The sequence below is a fragment of the Python bivittatus genome, unplaced genomic scaffold (genome assembly GCF_059951505.1).
Source record: "Python bivittatus isolate LINGU-HERP-01145 unplaced genomic scaffold, Pbiv_v1 ctg000080_np1212, whole genome shotgun sequence".
In the NCBI taxonomy this organism is placed as follows: domain Eukaryota; kingdom Metazoa; phylum Chordata; class Lepidosauria; order Squamata; family Pythonidae; genus Python; species Python bivittatus.
The window spans coordinates 61,193,563-61,209,675 of NW_028277035.1; the positions used below are offsets into that span (position 1 = coordinate 61,193,563).

The 16,113-nt window shown below is 40.9% G+C and overlaps 1 protein-coding gene across 1 annotated transcript in view; it reads left to right on the top strand.

The window, feature by feature from the left end:
- The window catches only part of CELSR3 (cadherin EGF LAG seven-pass G-type receptor 3), a 105,137-nt gene that overhangs the window by 57,156 nt on the left and 31,868 nt on the right, over positions 1-16,113 (top strand). Inside the window, exons 14-20 of the mRNA XM_088134239.1 lie at positions 621-741; positions 1,479-1,662; positions 3,316-3,417; positions 4,675-4,689; positions 8,486-8,580; positions 11,735-11,944; positions 14,556-14,739. Of these exons, the coding sequence (XP_087990365.1) occupies positions 621-741; positions 1,479-1,662; positions 3,316-3,417; positions 4,675-4,689; positions 8,486-8,580; positions 11,735-11,944; positions 14,556-14,739 (911 nt within the window). The remainder of the gene's footprint in view (positions 1-620; positions 742-1,478; positions 1,663-3,315; positions 3,418-4,674; positions 4,690-8,485; positions 8,581-11,734; positions 11,945-14,555; positions 14,740-16,113) is intronic.

The window sequence follows — 16,113 nt, forward strand, 5'->3', positions numbered from 1 at the left end:
AATTTATTATTAGAAAAGCATACAGGAAGTCCTCATTTAGCAACTGCCTCATTTAGTGATCATTCACTGTTACAATGGTGATGAAAATGTAACTTTGCAACCAGTCCTTTTACATTTACAACCTTTGCAAAGGATAGCTGAAGTAAAATCATAAGCACAGTCACAGTTTCACTTAGCAACCGCTTCACTTAATGACCAAATTATCAGTCCCAATTGTGGTCACTAAATGAGGACTACCTATATTCATTTCTTGTCCACTCTTAGCCCCAAAGAAATCATTAGTTTTATTCATGAGTTTGGAGGTGTCACACAAAGACATTTATCATTTTATATGATCATGGCACCACAATGTGTGAGAACTCCTGGCCTAAACAGAGCATTTTTTGTGATTGCTTCCCTCCCCTCAGAAAAATGCAACACAAAAAGGTATGATTTTTCCATACAACCTTGCATTGCAGAAACTTGCCAAAGTACAATACCCACAACAATTAAAAATCTGAAATTTGTAAAATATCCAATTACAAACATATCATGCTATGGTATTTCCATTTGCTATAAGACCAACAATGAATTAGTGCCCTGGATGCAAATATCCATCCACCTGACTTTCTTCCCTGCAGGATGGATCAGCAGTGTCCCAAGGGCTGGTGGGGGAATCCAACATGTGGGCCCTGCAACTGCGATGCAGCCAAGGGATTTGATCCGGACTGTAATAAAACCAACGGGCAATGTCATTGTAAGGTGAGGGGAGAGATATGCCTGTTTTGGAACTCTCTGCCATCCATAGATTCTGATACAGCATACAATTCACTTGCCCGTCATCTGCAATACTGCCTTTCACCTCCATTCTTGGCTCTGCAGTCTCATTCCATTCATACCTGGCTTTGGGGTCTACCTCTTTCCCTGATGTCTACTTCCAGTTTCTTCTCTGCTCTCCTTTGGGAACCCATATGGGCTCTGCTCACTGGGTTCTCATCCATTTTCCTTTCTTCCTTCTTCTCCCAGCCTGCCTTCCTGCCCATGTCAGCACACTACTCCTTGTCCTCAGTCCAAAGTTGCAGGGCTCAGAAAAGTGGTGAAAACTGGTTGAGTTCCTGAGGGAATCAATCTCTAGGGAAATTGCTTTTCATTTTGATGCTTCAAAATAGTGATGGATGGGGAAGAGCCATAGCAGAAGATATCTGAAAGCACTGGGAGCTCCAAAGGGACCAACTTTTCTGTAATGGAAGAAGAAACCATGTGCGTTGCTTTTTTAATCTTCCTAATCTTACTGGTTGGATCAGCTGTCATTACTTTCCTAATAATGGCCCTCTTTTTATCCCACCAGGCCTCCCCATCTCTCCTGCTGTTTCACTAGGCTCCTTGTTTTGGCCCTTTCCCCTTGCCTGCAGCCTTGTCAGTCCTTCTCTCCTACTGCTCCTCCTCCTGTGGCCCAGCTCTCTAACCACCTTCCCTGCCCCTCTCCCTTCTTCCAATAGGAATTCCATTACCACCCTAAAGGGAGTGACACCTGCCTGCCTTGTGACTGCTATCCCGTCGGCTCCTCCTCACGGTCCTGTGATCAGGAAGTGGGCCAGTGTCACTGTCGGCCAGGTGTGATCGGCCGACAGTGCAACAGTTGTGATAATCCTTTCGCAGAGGTGACTCCCAGTGGCTGCCGGGGTGAGTGTGTGCTGAAGATGAAGACAGACAGACAGACAGACAGACAGAGAGACAGAAAATATTGTAGCAGAGGTGGTGGGTGGGGAACCTCTTCTCTCCCTATCAAACAGGAGAGTTTACCAAATCAGCAGTTTCACCTTCCTCATAGCTAGACTTTTTTCTGGAACAAGAAACTGATTGTCTAACATGACCTCAAGGATAGAAATACACATCAATGGAAAGAGGCACTGGGACCTAGCAGTTAGTAGAGGCCCCTAGAAGGAATAATATATGGTTCCTTTCCTCTCATGAGCCAATGGCTCTGGCACATATGAATAGTAGAGTCACACAAAGTCTCTTAGAATGGTTCTTCACAAGAACAGCTTCAATCGTTCAGCTTAAATCTTTAAAACGTTAAATCATAGAATGAAACGTTGGAAGCGACCTTAGAGATCAACCAGTCCCTTTTAAGCCTAAATTATCTGATGTTATTATCTTTAGTTTTTCCTTTCTCTGGAAACCAGACACAATAATTAATAGATAGGGAGACTATTTACCTGTTGTCAAAAAGAAGAAACACATCTTCAAGGAGGATTGAAAGATGCCCAGAGTTACTGTGGAATCAGGCAGCCTCAAAATTGAAATAATAAATAATAAATACACATTTATGGACATACATATGACATAATTGCTACAACTGACATCAAAAGACAACATACTGTAGTTTACCTTAATGGGAAAGAATGTAATAAGGTACCTGCTCAGCTGTGGAGGTACCACCTGTGGATGAAAGGCTTCAAGATACCTGCTGCTCTCCTTTCTTAAGACATCTTTAAAATAATGTGCCCTGGCCAGCCCTTCAGCTGGGGCAAAGGTTAGAAACTGGTCACTCTCTACCAGAGCTGAATTACAACTCTGAATAATCTCAGCCAGCATGGTCAAGGTAAGGGATGTTGAAGATGGAGTTCAGCAACATTTACAGGCTACAGGTTCCATACTTCTAAAATGGGAATGCTTTCAGATAGTAGACTGGCTCTTCTAAAATAGACAGGGCCACTCTAGCTGTGTATTTTCGGAAAGATAATACAGAACATGTATGTACTGAATCAGTATATTTGCTGTTTGAGGCTGAACTACAGAAAATTCAGACTTCATGTTATATATCTCTTTTTTAAAATATAGTAGCTTGACCATTTCCCCAAACAGTCTTATTTTGGAAAAACTTGTCTGCATTAGAGGTTTTTTCATCTTTCTGTTCAATTACTATACATGTTCTAGCTGCAAGAAATATATGCATAAAGCATTTATATCAGAGTTTCCTATGCATCATTCCAAAGTAGAGCCATTGACCCAGCTTTTTGCATCCTAATCCTTATTCAATTTATTCTATAACTTTCCCAAATATGTTGGATTTAATCACAAGGTCTCTGTGCAGGCTGAAAACCTGGGTTCTCTGTATTTTTACAGTCTAGGTTCTAAAACTTGCTTTATCATTATGCATTATTAAAGACAACTGAAATGTAGCACATTCTGCATTTTTTTTTCAATATAATGTAAGCTGGTTTTGAAGAGACTTGCCCCAGCTGTCTGCCTGTCCCTGCCTTGCTAAGAGGCCTTTCATGGAATGCTATCCTATGGTCCCAGCTTAATTGCTTTCCATGTTTTATTCCACAGTGCTCTATGATGCTTGTCCTAAGTCTTTGAAAGCTGGGGTATGGTGGCCTCAAACCAAGTTTGGCCTGCCAGCTGTACTGCCTTGCCCAAAAGGTTCACTAGGTAAGTGTTTTCCTGTTGTAATAAAGTTTGTGGAGAGAATAGCTCTATCCCATTGGATTTCAGCTGTGTCAAGGAACTACACATTCCTTTTCCGCTAAGGCATTCCATGTCTTTCTTCCTTCCACCCAGCTTCTTCTTTCAGCACTGGCCTGATTGTTCGCAATTAATATTATCAATATAGGTTTGAAGAACTTGGAGTTTGTGAAGGAAAATCCAGGATGTTTTCCTTCACAATGAACTGCAGGAAACTAAGAACTGTATTAGTGAGGCAGCAACAGCTTAGAGTTAGTCCATCTAGAATATTAACTTCTCCTTTATTTGATTGATTGATTGATTGATTGATATAGCCTATGGTACCATATTGTTAATTATGAACCTACCCTAACTCTTTCAGGGATTAAACTTAACTAATAGTTAGATAAGCTCTCAATAGCAGATGTTCTTCTACCATAGCTGCCTTCTTCTCTTACCTTACCTGGTGATGGTGATAGCATTATGAAGGGAGGCAATAAGGGCTACTACAACCCTCAGGTCCTGGCACACTGTGGACAACAAGGCTTCTAAAAAACTATGTTTCTGAGAAGCTGGGAGTGGGAGGGCTATAGCCATCCAAGCCCCCATTAAAGCCAGAGCTCCAATTGTGGTTGCCATTAGTAGGGAAGAGTGGTGGTAAAGGGACTTATCAGTGGGAGGGCTCTAGGCTTTCTTATATTCCTGCTGTTATTATTGGCAGCATGATGCCATCTTGACCTCTGAATGGGTCCAAATTTTCACATGAGCTAATTTGTGGCTTGTGGTTGGGCCTGTTCCAGGAAGCTCATCCCTTACTAACTGTCTTCCTTCTGTTCTTAGCCATGATGTGGGGGACTGGTCTGCAGTTCATTGGGCAATTGCACACTATAGGCATTCCCAAATCTGGGTGTGCTGGTACTGCATTAGGGTAACTTGGCCTGTTAGGCCCAAGAACATGATGTCCCACCACCTTCCTCACCACCACCTGCCCCCAACACACACCCTCCTCAGAATGTTTGCCAGCAGAGCAGGCAGGGCAGCCATCTCGTCTAAGCCACTGCTTGCTTGAATCAAGAGATATTTGGGAGCTGGAGTCCCATGTTGGTTCACACTGCAGAATGTTACACAGAAGTTGGAATCTCCTACAGTACAGAAACCCATTCCAGGGAAGGTCATTCTCCATTAAATATATTGCTTAAAAGCTTTTAATGTTGTCCCTTTTCTCTACATTTTTCTTTCGTGCAGGTTTGCGGGGTGCAGGTAAGGCCTGTGGCTCTCCCCCTTTTCCCTCCTGCTTTGTAAGCGCTGCTCTGTGTGGCTTTTCCATTCCCTGCTCCTGCCTAAGGCACCATCAGATCCCACATTTCCCTCAGATGCTCCACGGGCTGCTGGCTCTGTTTTGATTGCCTTGCCTGACTCTGGTTCCCTTGTAATCCTGCCTGACCTTCAGCTTCTTTACCTTGTCACATAACCCTAATCTGCAGAAAATCCCTTGTTTGTACTGCGTTGATGCTTCTTATGGATTTGGAGAAATTTAATTGGCTGGAGGAGCCTGGAGCTCTAACCGATGGATGTCATATTTTGGTGACAGATGCACTTGGTTCCCCTGCTTTGTTATGGGCTCTGGTTTAAAAAAACGTGACAGTGGAACTCAAATGTTTTTTAGAACTTGAAGAAAGTAAGTAAGAATTTCAAGAGGAAGCTAACAGCTTCCTGTAGTGTTGGCTGTCTTGATTTCAACGGGTTAGGAAAGGTAGAGGAATTGCTGTTTCACTTCATCAAAGGAGTTACACCAAAACTGAAAAATATTATACTGCTAATCCCTGCTGTAGGGTTTACTTTTAAAAGCCACAAATGAAACTGCCATAGGTACCACTTTCTAACAAGGAAGGAAAGAAAAGAAAGCAGCTGAACTTTAAGAGAAGTCTAGCCTGCACACGGACATTTTTTCCAGCAAGAACAAGTAGAAGTTTGCCTGCTATGTTGTAAGCTCAGTTTCTGAACACTGTTATCTCCTTCATATTTTAACCACAAGGTTATTTATGGGATTCACTTTCTGCAGGTATGCAGGCTGGCTTATTGGGGGATGGTGGATGATTTTCTGCTCAAAACTTTTTTTCTTCTTGGCCCTTTAAAGTCTCTTTAAAAATTGTTCTACAAATATGGGAGTAGTTTAGTGACCAAACTGTGTAGTGCACGTTTTGATTCTGCAAGATCCCAGGATAGGTTTCATCAGATCTATGAAGGTGGTTCTACATCTCGTTAAAATGCGGTGAATATCTTTCCACGGTGGTTTGCTGCTGAAAATAATTGCATCCGTATGCACAGTTAAATAAATTAGATATGATGAGTTGCTGTATCTTGACATTTGTGAGCATAATGTCCACAATTTCCTCAAGTATCTGGAATCCAGTGCCAGAACCTTGTTCCAATAGCCTTGGTGGTTGGGGATGATCAGAGTTTTAGTCTTTCACATCAGTTTGCAAACCAGACTGGAGAAATCTGCTTCTTAGTATTGGCTTATTTCATTCAGTGCTGTGTGTTATAATGTTCAGCACTTGGGGGAAAAAGATCTTTCCTATTTCTTTGAAAAGGGGGCTTTCTGAGATGATCTGCCTGAGATCCTTTAACAAAAAATATTAAAGACTGAACCTAAGAGTCTGACCATGCAAAATTAGCTTGCTGCCACATGAAAACTTTAAGGACTCCTGAAGATATATCAATGTGCCCGATTTGGTTTGCAAATGGTCTACTGAACAGAGGCTTTAAGTGTGAGAGCAGAAACACATCATTTTACAATATACGTTGGGCTCCAGCACGCTCGGCCCTGTAGAATATACACATTTCAATTTGCAAAGTAGCAAAGTGACGGTTTGACCTGCCACATTTAGAATTAAAAGGGGCTCAGCTGTTGTTATCATACAAATATCTTTCCCATCTAGGTCATTGCTGAACATACTTCTAGGACCCTTGATGAGGGTGGCAAATGGTGTAGGTCATGCATAATGTTGCTGTTTGTGATACTGATTTTAGCATTAGGTCTGTCATAATGCTCCCACTAGGCATATGTGTTACTCTTGTGTAGCTATAGAAGGTGTGGTCCTTCTAGTTTTGAGATCCTGGTAATGTTATACTCCAGAAAGCTGCATGGCTGTGACTATGTCACAGATATGGAATCTTGCACCCCTGCCTAGTGTGTTGTGGTTTAAACAATATTTGGGACTGTAACATTTCTTTGTTTTACACTCATAAGTCTTGAATCTGTAAGATGGCTAAGCCAAAAAAAAAGAAGAAGAAGAATACAGGCACTATTTTGGCTAAATTCTCCATAAATATGCATTTTATCCCAAACTATTTTTTTGTTGTTGTTGATGTTGTTGTTGTCTAAAAAGCAACTTCCAAGAATAGGTGCTAAACCTTTCTGTGCTTACTGTGTTATGCTTCAAATTGTCCAGTTCTATGAAGGCATTTATACTTATGGATGGAAATGTGGGGCTGCGCTCACATATCGACCCTAACATGCCGTGTGCACCCATCTCACCTCTTCAGTCACTGGACTTGCTACATTGAGTGGCAAAGTCTAGAGTCTGGAATCATTTTCCCCAGAACTCTAGTGATGCTGGGCGTTCTTGCACCAGGCATTCTATTCATGTTAAAGTGACTGAGTATAATCCTCTTCAGATCTTGCCACCTGATACAGTGCACCAAGGCGGCAATAGGAGGGGAGGGGGGAACACCTGCACACATAGGAACAGATATTCTGAGTATGTCTAGAATGCAATACCCAGTCCATATGACACTATCTATATGTATGTGTGTATGTGGGTATGTGTATGTGTATACACACATACATACACATACATATATATGATAATTGTAGTAGTAATAATATAAAACACTTCCTTCTTTGTTTTAGACTCACATCAAGCAGTAAACAATACCCTAATCAAGGAACTATCAGGAATAAAAAACAACACCAAGACAGGCAGGGCATACCACTGTATATAAGCAGAGAGCAAACTCCACTCCATTCTAGCACTGAAGATGTTACCTAACTGGGTAACGAAATGTTTGCAAGGAAACAACCAAGCTCAGAGAACCTCAAGGACTCCACAGTTCCTTCTTTAAAAATCCCAGAGCTGTGTACATCTAACAGGTTTCTAGCATTCTTCTGAATAGTTCCTTCTGAATGTACCATATAACTGCTCCCCCAATTTCTCATTCTTAAATAAGATTAAGTTTCAGTCCAGAGAGAGTTAGTCATCCTTGTCCCATACAATGAACTACATCAGCAATGAAATATTTGTTTGATTAAACACTATTCTAACAAAATATTCCAATCAAAGATGTGCCAAATGGTTACTTTTGCCATCAGTGAATGATGTCTTTTTGAATTCTGGTAGCACTTGACATAGATTTGAATGTAAGAATACAGCTTTTCCTTTGGTGATTCCATTTTCAGTGAGATACAGTTCATTCTCAAGAGTGCACAAATTAGAAAAGGAAAGGTAGCATTCAGTTGAAGATTGATGAATACACACAAACACACACATATTTTTCCCAGAAATTCTGAAAAAAAAATATTGGAAGTAGCATCACTAATGCAGGTTAACATAACATAATACTTGTTCTTCTTTAAAAAAAAATTGCCATTCAATTAGAAGCTATTGTACCATATCATACATTAGACACATTACTGGTAACATGATGAATAAGTTACATTCTCAGTGATTCTCCCAGCTTGATAATAATTAATCCCAGCATTTGGGAGAACCTCATAAAAGCTAAATTAGTGGAAATGAAATCAAAGCTGCCATCATAGTGAACAATGTGCAGCTGCTAATGAAGTGTGGGGTCTGTTGATCCTCCTCTGAATCTGTTCCCTCATTGACGCTGGTCTTTAGAACTAGTGAAATTGCCAAAATGCCATTGCCAAAACCATGCTGTTAGCCTAGTGCTGTTGTCTGAGTCCTGGCAACCTTTTCCTGGGCAGCAACCAAAGGAAAGGGGCCTTTTCAATTACCAGCTTTTAAGTTGACATTTTGCCTTGACTCAGGTGCAGCAGTTCGGCATTGTGACCAGGAAAGAGGCTGGCTGGAACCAGATCTGTTCAACTGCACTTCACCTGCTTTTAAGGAGCTTTCAACACTGGTAAATCTCTCTCCCCCCTTTTCTTCATCTCTCCTTCCTTCGCTTTCTCTCTAAAGTGAACATTTCTGAGGGTTATTGTTATGGTATTTATTCAAACATATCTGATTTATAGAAACAACATAGTTTCTCCGTACAGTGTCTGTGCAGAACAACTGTAGGGAGTGATGGGTGGACCATATAAGAAATATTCAACTCCCATGCTGGCTGGGGAATTAAGCACATCTTACAGTTGCTGGAGTTGAGAAACACTAGTCTAGACTTCACAGGATTTTGGCATCTTCCATATATCTAGAGCTACCAGCATTTTCAGCAATGACCATGTTCTTGGGGAATTCTGGAAGTTGAAGTCATCTGGAAAGTGCTCACTTGGGGGAGATTGGTCTACACAATCAGTAATTTCAGCACGTTACCTCTCACAATTTTATTTTCTTCAGTTTTAATTCTTCATTAATGCACGTTTCCAAGTGTTCAAACTTTAGAGGATATTTTCTACAATGACCTGCCTGCATAGCAACCCTTAAACAGCTACCACTGACTCAGATGCATGAGTTCATGCATCTATTTGCCCCATATGAATACAGAGTATATCTGAGGATATGTTTGAAAACAATCATGCATCTGTATATATCAAGGCAGTATTTATAGCCAAAATGAAAGCACATGCATCATGTCATCGCACAAAAGATTCAACTTAGCACTTGCCTCATGATGTCTGATACAAGACAGTAAGTCATGTCATGAAGCATGTGTTGTCATTTGCCCCCATCCCTGGACCCTCTAGTAGATGCCTGTGCATTTAAGGAAAGAATGGGAAAAGTTAGCAGTAATGAGAACTGTTTTACCGAAAACTCTCATAACAAGCTTCAGAGCAACCACAAATCGCCAAGCAATCTCATGTTCCACAGAGTAACAATTAGTGTTACTCTGTTTGGTGCTAGGCATTAAAAAGTGTTTAGGCATTTAAAAAGGAACATAGAAATCTCCTGTTTGTTTCTTTGCTTAAAAAAAGTTAAAAAAAAAAAACTAGCAACCCACTCCTTCTACATACTCCAGAACTCTAGCTGTTGGTCCTGTCTTGGTGACGCATTTACCCTCTGATTCTCAGCCACTGACCGCGTTGATACTGATGGAAAAATTTAACAGTGAAGTACAGCTAAACTCCATTCACTTGTTTTCCCACATACTGTGCTTTTCCAGAAATGTGGTAGTAATATGAGATGAGCTTCTGAAAATTCAATAAAAGAAGCACCCTAATTTAGGTAGGAACTATGAACTTCTTCCTGTAAAATCAGGGCAAATTTGGGCAGATTGATTCTATTAGCAGTACAAGAAGTGGTTGTTAGTATGGAGAGGGCATTCAAAATACAAAGTTTGTCTTTAAGATTAAAATGGATGAGGCCATAAACTGTGCCTTCCTGGGGAAACAAATTCACCACTCAATTGAGTCACAATAGGCAGTTAATCTGGAATTAGGAAAGCAGAAAACTGTCTCCTTGCAGACAGCCTCTTCTATTTCTTTCATATAATTAACCAGTTATTTATATTGGATGAGGGCTGATGTCATCTGAATAGTAAGGGAGAATTGGGCCCCCACATTGAAATGATTATCTGTGGATATCCCTTGAGAGTCTAATATTTATATTTTAGCAATACACATATCATTTGTCAACTTATTAATGCCTATTTGCAAGTGGAAGGGCATGGTAACAAGAATAAATGTATTCAATAGCAGTAGTTGCATTTTAGGTCCATATAATAATATGAATTATATTCAGCAGATAAATACAGAAAATTGTAAGAGGAATGTATAGAAAGGGAAGCTTTCAAAAGTATTTCAGACGTCATTTACATTTTAACAAGAGATGACTGTTTCACCCCAAATCTCTCCCCCAGAAAATTAGCTAGCAGAACCATCTGTTAACCAGATGTTATCTTTCTCCTGAGAAAGCAAATTGCCTGGATATCATTTCCTGATGAAAGCAATAAATGCAAGATCTTGAGCACTGATATGATTTTCCTTAGAAGAAAAAGCTGATTCTGAATTATCACATGTATTGATTTATTAACAGGGTGATTTATTACTTAAATATCCCACTCCATATTTCAGAGATGCTGTGTAGCTTACAAAATATATACAATAGGGTTAAAAACAAAAGAATAGAAAATAATCCACTGATGCACCATTATTTAGGGGTAGCTTAACTTTAACCAACCCTAAATCCCTTTCTGAAGAACCAATTTTTGTATGGTTTTCAAAAAAGTAGTAGGGAGGGGTAGCCCAGATATCCAAAGTTAGATTATTTCAACAAAGGGGGGTTATTACCAAGAAGGTTCAACCACCAGGTGTGATGGAATGGAATTATGAAGGCCAGACTCAGGGAGAAAAACATTTTCTTTCATCGCCTGAGGCGAGAGGGAGAGATAAGAGGATGAGACTGGCACCTCCCTGAGGAATTCACAATGTTGTGGCTGGCATTACTTGGGACCTGGGGTTTGAGTCTGGGAAGATTATGTCAGGCCTAGCCCAAGGAACTCCAAGAGACCATGTAAATTCAGTCCAGCAATGTTTATTAGCTACAGCCTCTAGCAAGAATCTTCCCAGACTGAAACCCCAGTTCCCAAGTAATGCCAGCCACAACATTGTGAATTCCTCAGGGAGGTGCCAGTCTCATCCTCTTATCTCTCCCTCTCACCTCAGGCGATGAAAGAAAATGTTTTTCTCCCTGAGTCTGGCCTTCATAATTCCATTCCATCACACCAGGTCCTTGTAGATGGGATTCCTTGATAGTAGGACTCTCAACAAGCCATCTCTCCCAAATCTTACTGGATAGGGAAGTTCAACTCAGGGAATGAGGTCTCAAAGATATTCAGACCCTGAATGATAGAAGGCTTGAAAAGTGTTGACCAGTATCTTGAATTGCACCCAGAAGCCAACTGGCAGTCACTGCAGTTCCCACAGTATTTTTCTGCCAGTGCTATATATATATATCAAAGTCCCAATTTCCAATGGTTCCTACTCCTAGGTATTTCATCAGTAACTTGAGAAGTTTCCTTGTCTCTGTTTAATGTACACCTGTTTAACGGAGCTGGGGACAAAAATTCACTTCTGAGAGGTAAAGAGAGAAGCCCCTCTTCCTTTTTTTTGTTCTGATAGCTGGAGAGCCTGGAGAAGAATGAAACGGAGCTTAACACCATAGAAGCAAAAAAGCTGGCCCACCAACTACGGGCAGTAACAGAACAGATGGAGTCCTACTTTGGGAATGATGTTCACATTACCTACCGCTTGCTTTCCCACTTGATGGCCTTTGAGAGCAGACAGCATGGCTTTGGGCTGACTGCTACCCAGGATGCTCACTTCAATGAGGTAAGGGTCCATTTTCAATTGTGACACTGTAAAAGTGGCACAGAATCCTATTAAGTAGGATCATTTCTTGAGGAACTGTGGGGATTTTTAGGTAGAACTTTAGGAAACTGACCCCAGAATATGCTGCTGATAAAAGACCTCTAGGAATGCAATGTAATATGTCCTATCAGTTGTGCTATAACGTTATTTCTAATGCCTTAAGAATCCTTGAGAAAGAACATTGCCTTTTTGGCTTGTATTGAAATGCTTGTGATAATTTTTTCATTTAGTAGTCTCATAATTTACAATCTTATAAATCTGGTTGGTTTATCAAAATGTGGTTATTATGTTTGAAGAATTCTTGCACACAGAAACCCTTTGGGGAAAAAAGTCACTTATCTATAGACCCTGTTTAGCTCTTGGGTTGTAACTATACACATTCACACACCCTCATTCCTTACCATTCTTCTCTGCATTACAATTATACATTTAACTAGAATGAACTAGAGTGATGTTGACAAAATGATTTAGCAAGTTGCCCTGGGTTTCCCTAGACTGAAACTGATGCCTTTCCTAGCACTCACATCTTATTTCCCTGCTTTCCTTCTCTCCCCCTCCATCTCCACTTTTAAACTTTCCTTGGTGTATCACCAAAAACAAATCACATAGATCCCACAATAGTACTGAGAATAAAATAAACGTCTCTGAATATTTAGTTATCCAGTACCATGATGAGGATGAGGATGATGAACAGTAATGCCCAATAATACATAACCAACTTTCCAAAACAAGTTTCTGGAGCACCTAATCTGTTAGAGCATTTTCTCCACTGCAGCTAAATTCCAGTGATATTAATTCACTAGGTGTCACAGCAGGTGGCAGTACCTGGTCAACTTTCACTGATCTCAGAAACGTTAAAGTCTTTTGGACCTGTTTAGTATATGGATAAGAAATCACCAGGGAATTCCAAGGTTGTAGAACAGAATCATGCAAGCAATGGTATTCTCTGTGATACTCTATGGAAGCAAAAGTCGGACTTTGAAAAAGCAGGATAGGAACCGTATTGATGCTTTTGGACTTTGGTGTTGGAGAAGACACCTGAGAATATCATGAACAACCAAGAAAACAAACCGATGGATCATTGCACAAATCAACCCAGAGTTCTCACTTGAGGCGCAAATGACCAGGCTCAAATTATCCTACTTTGGACACATTATGTGAAGATCCAGCTTTCTGGAAAAGGTTCTAATGCTGGGAAAGGTGGAAGGAAAGAGAAGAAGAGGATGACCAGCAGCAAGATGGACAGACTCAGTTACAATGGCAATGAGTGCACTATTGGGAGATTTGAAAGAACAGGTTAGGGATAGATCATCATGGAGAAAATCTATCTATGTGGTTGCTAGATCAAAAACTAATTGATGGCACATAGTCAGTCAAAATCAATCAATCAAAATAGACTGGGAAATTTTTTTAAAATCCTGGAAGGTGACAAGTAACCCCCTTCCATATTGTTGCCCAGAAAATTACATTGACATGTCCATATATTAACCAGGAGTCAAGCTCTATATGAGAGAGACTTAACCTCTGAATGCACAGATGAACCCTGTATGATATTAAACTAGTGGCCTTCAGCTACAGCAATTGCTGCCACACAATTCACCAACATCCTGCCTTTTCTCCTGTGTACAATGTTTCTGTGCTGCCGAATGAAGTTTTTGGAGTAATTTACAATAAACTATAAGAAGTCATATAAAGACATAAAATGCAATTAAAATCCAAAGTAGCATAAAACCCAAGAAAAATCCAAATAGCAAAATCTGTTTATGAGATCTAAAAAGAACAGAAATATTTTAAGTTAGGAACACCTGGGAAAAGGACTTTATTTGTTGCCCCATCCCAAGCACACTGTAGGTGCCACATAAATTAACTTGGAAAGGGCATTTCCCACTTCTTTGTCTAGTAGCTTCATTCTATGCCTCATCTGGAATTAAACCCAAGAAAATATTGATTAGAGTAGGCAACGTGGCCCCAAGTTTTAATCCTTTAAATAATAGTTTGATTTTTCAGTACCCATTTGCTGTCATCTAGTAGTGGCTATCTGGCTTTTTGCAGACCAGATCTGGTAGTTTTAAGTTTCCATAATTTTCAAAGCCTCAAGATAAATATCTATAGCTATAGAGAGGGATGGCTAGATAATAAGAAATGATTTAGCATCATAACTGGTGTGTGTGTGTGTCTGTGTGTGTGTACACAATCTTTTAATATCTCCCCAGATGTAAATCCTAGGGTTTATTGGGTTTATTCCCAGTTAAGTACTACTGGAGAGCAGTGGAATACTTTATGTTATTGTCCTATGTGCAATTAATGTTGGAAAATTAGAAGTTTTTCATCACAGGGCCCGGTCTTGGGACCAGGACAGAAGACACATGAAGTGATTGACTCTTGTCAGGGCCACAGTGGAAGCCTTCCTGTGAATGCTCCGTGAGCATCCCCATGAAAGGAAGACATTATAATTTTTTTTTTTTTAAAAGATGATCTGTCTATATTGTCTCTGTGTGTTTTATGTGTGATTAAAGGTGGGGAGGGTAGTTATACTGATTCAAATCTACCTAAACATATATAATCTCTTTAGAACCTCCTCCAAGCTGGCAGCTCAGTGCTGGCATTGGAAAACCAAGAGCACTGGGACACATTGTTGCAAAATGATCAGGGCACTGCAGGTCTGATGGAACAGCTGAAAGACTACACGGGCACTTTGGCCAGCAACATGAAGCTCACCTATCTTAATCCTGTTGGTGTGGTGACCCCCAATATTGGTAAGTAGAAGCAGGGTCAGGGAAGGAAATCTTCAACTCATCACTCTGAAAGAATAGCTCATGGATCACTGTTGGGGTCAGTATGAACTGATCTTGTTTCTCTAGCAGCCCATGACCGTGGAATTCTTGGCTGCCAGGTAACTATGGATTTGCTGGACAGTTCAATGCTAGGACACAACAGGACTTTCTAGCACTGGTAGGAGTTCTCTGCTCTCTTCTCCTTGCATTTTGATCAATGGTGAGCAGTTTTATGAAGGCCCAGTCATACTGGGCCCTGGACAACAGGCTTATCATTTGGATGGGACTGGAAAGAAAAAGCACCTCAACTAGTTTCTAGCACAGGCTGTGAAGGGCAGTTAGACATTCAGGAAGAAGGAAGGCTTGGAAGGGAAAGACAAGGTGTCAGCCACCCTTTCTGTACAATGCCCAGCTGAGTGGTGATGGCTCCAGCCAGATGGCATGGATCAGAGATACTCCCTTTCAATTTGTGGCAACACTGATCCACATGGGACTGCCTCTGTTTCCCAGCCTGATTACGTGCAAAGTGAGGGCTTCCACAGGGTGTTGCTTGCACTTTACTTACAGAATTGCTCCCCACGCTTGCACTGTAGTACAAGCATGCTTGATTTCAGAAGCTCCAAGGCAGATGCATCCCTCATATCGAACAGATAGCGAGTGCATTTCTCAATTCATGGCAGGACCTGGAGGAATCCACAGCGGAGGAGGGGAGGGATGCAGATGACAAATGTAGCACTGTGCCATTGTAATGCAAGCTTTTGTATGCGTATTGAGGTACCGCACACATGTATGAAAGGGGCAGAGGGCATTCGTCGAAATGATGCAACGTTTTGATGAACGCCTTCAATCCTACAGACACCTCTGGCATTGCATATAAAATTCAATTAGTGGAGATCAGACTTGGACACATTTCTTAACCTGCATGAGAACGCTATTTCTTCTTGGTGTGGTGGACAAGTGTCTGCAAAGTGAGAGCCACTACCAGAGTTATTTTTAAACATAAATGCATACATATTCACACCTAACGAAAATAACCCACGGGGGTAGCTTCAGTACTCATATGTAAAATGTTCCTGAGCAAACCACAGCCACGCATATTCTTCATATCCTATGCAAAAATGCTAACCCTGTCCCTGACTCTCCCCAACCTCTACACATTTGCATGAATCTGAGTGCCTCCGCTGTACCCTGCGGTCTGCCTTATTAGAGAGCTGGATTGTGCAGAAAGGTTCAGGCAGTGCAAATACCGCTGTCCATGAGACTTCTGGTTGAACATGTGGAGGTCAAGAATAGTAGGGCACAGGGGCTTTGTGCACGGCCCCAGTCTCTCACCACACGCATGGAGAAATGCCTAAA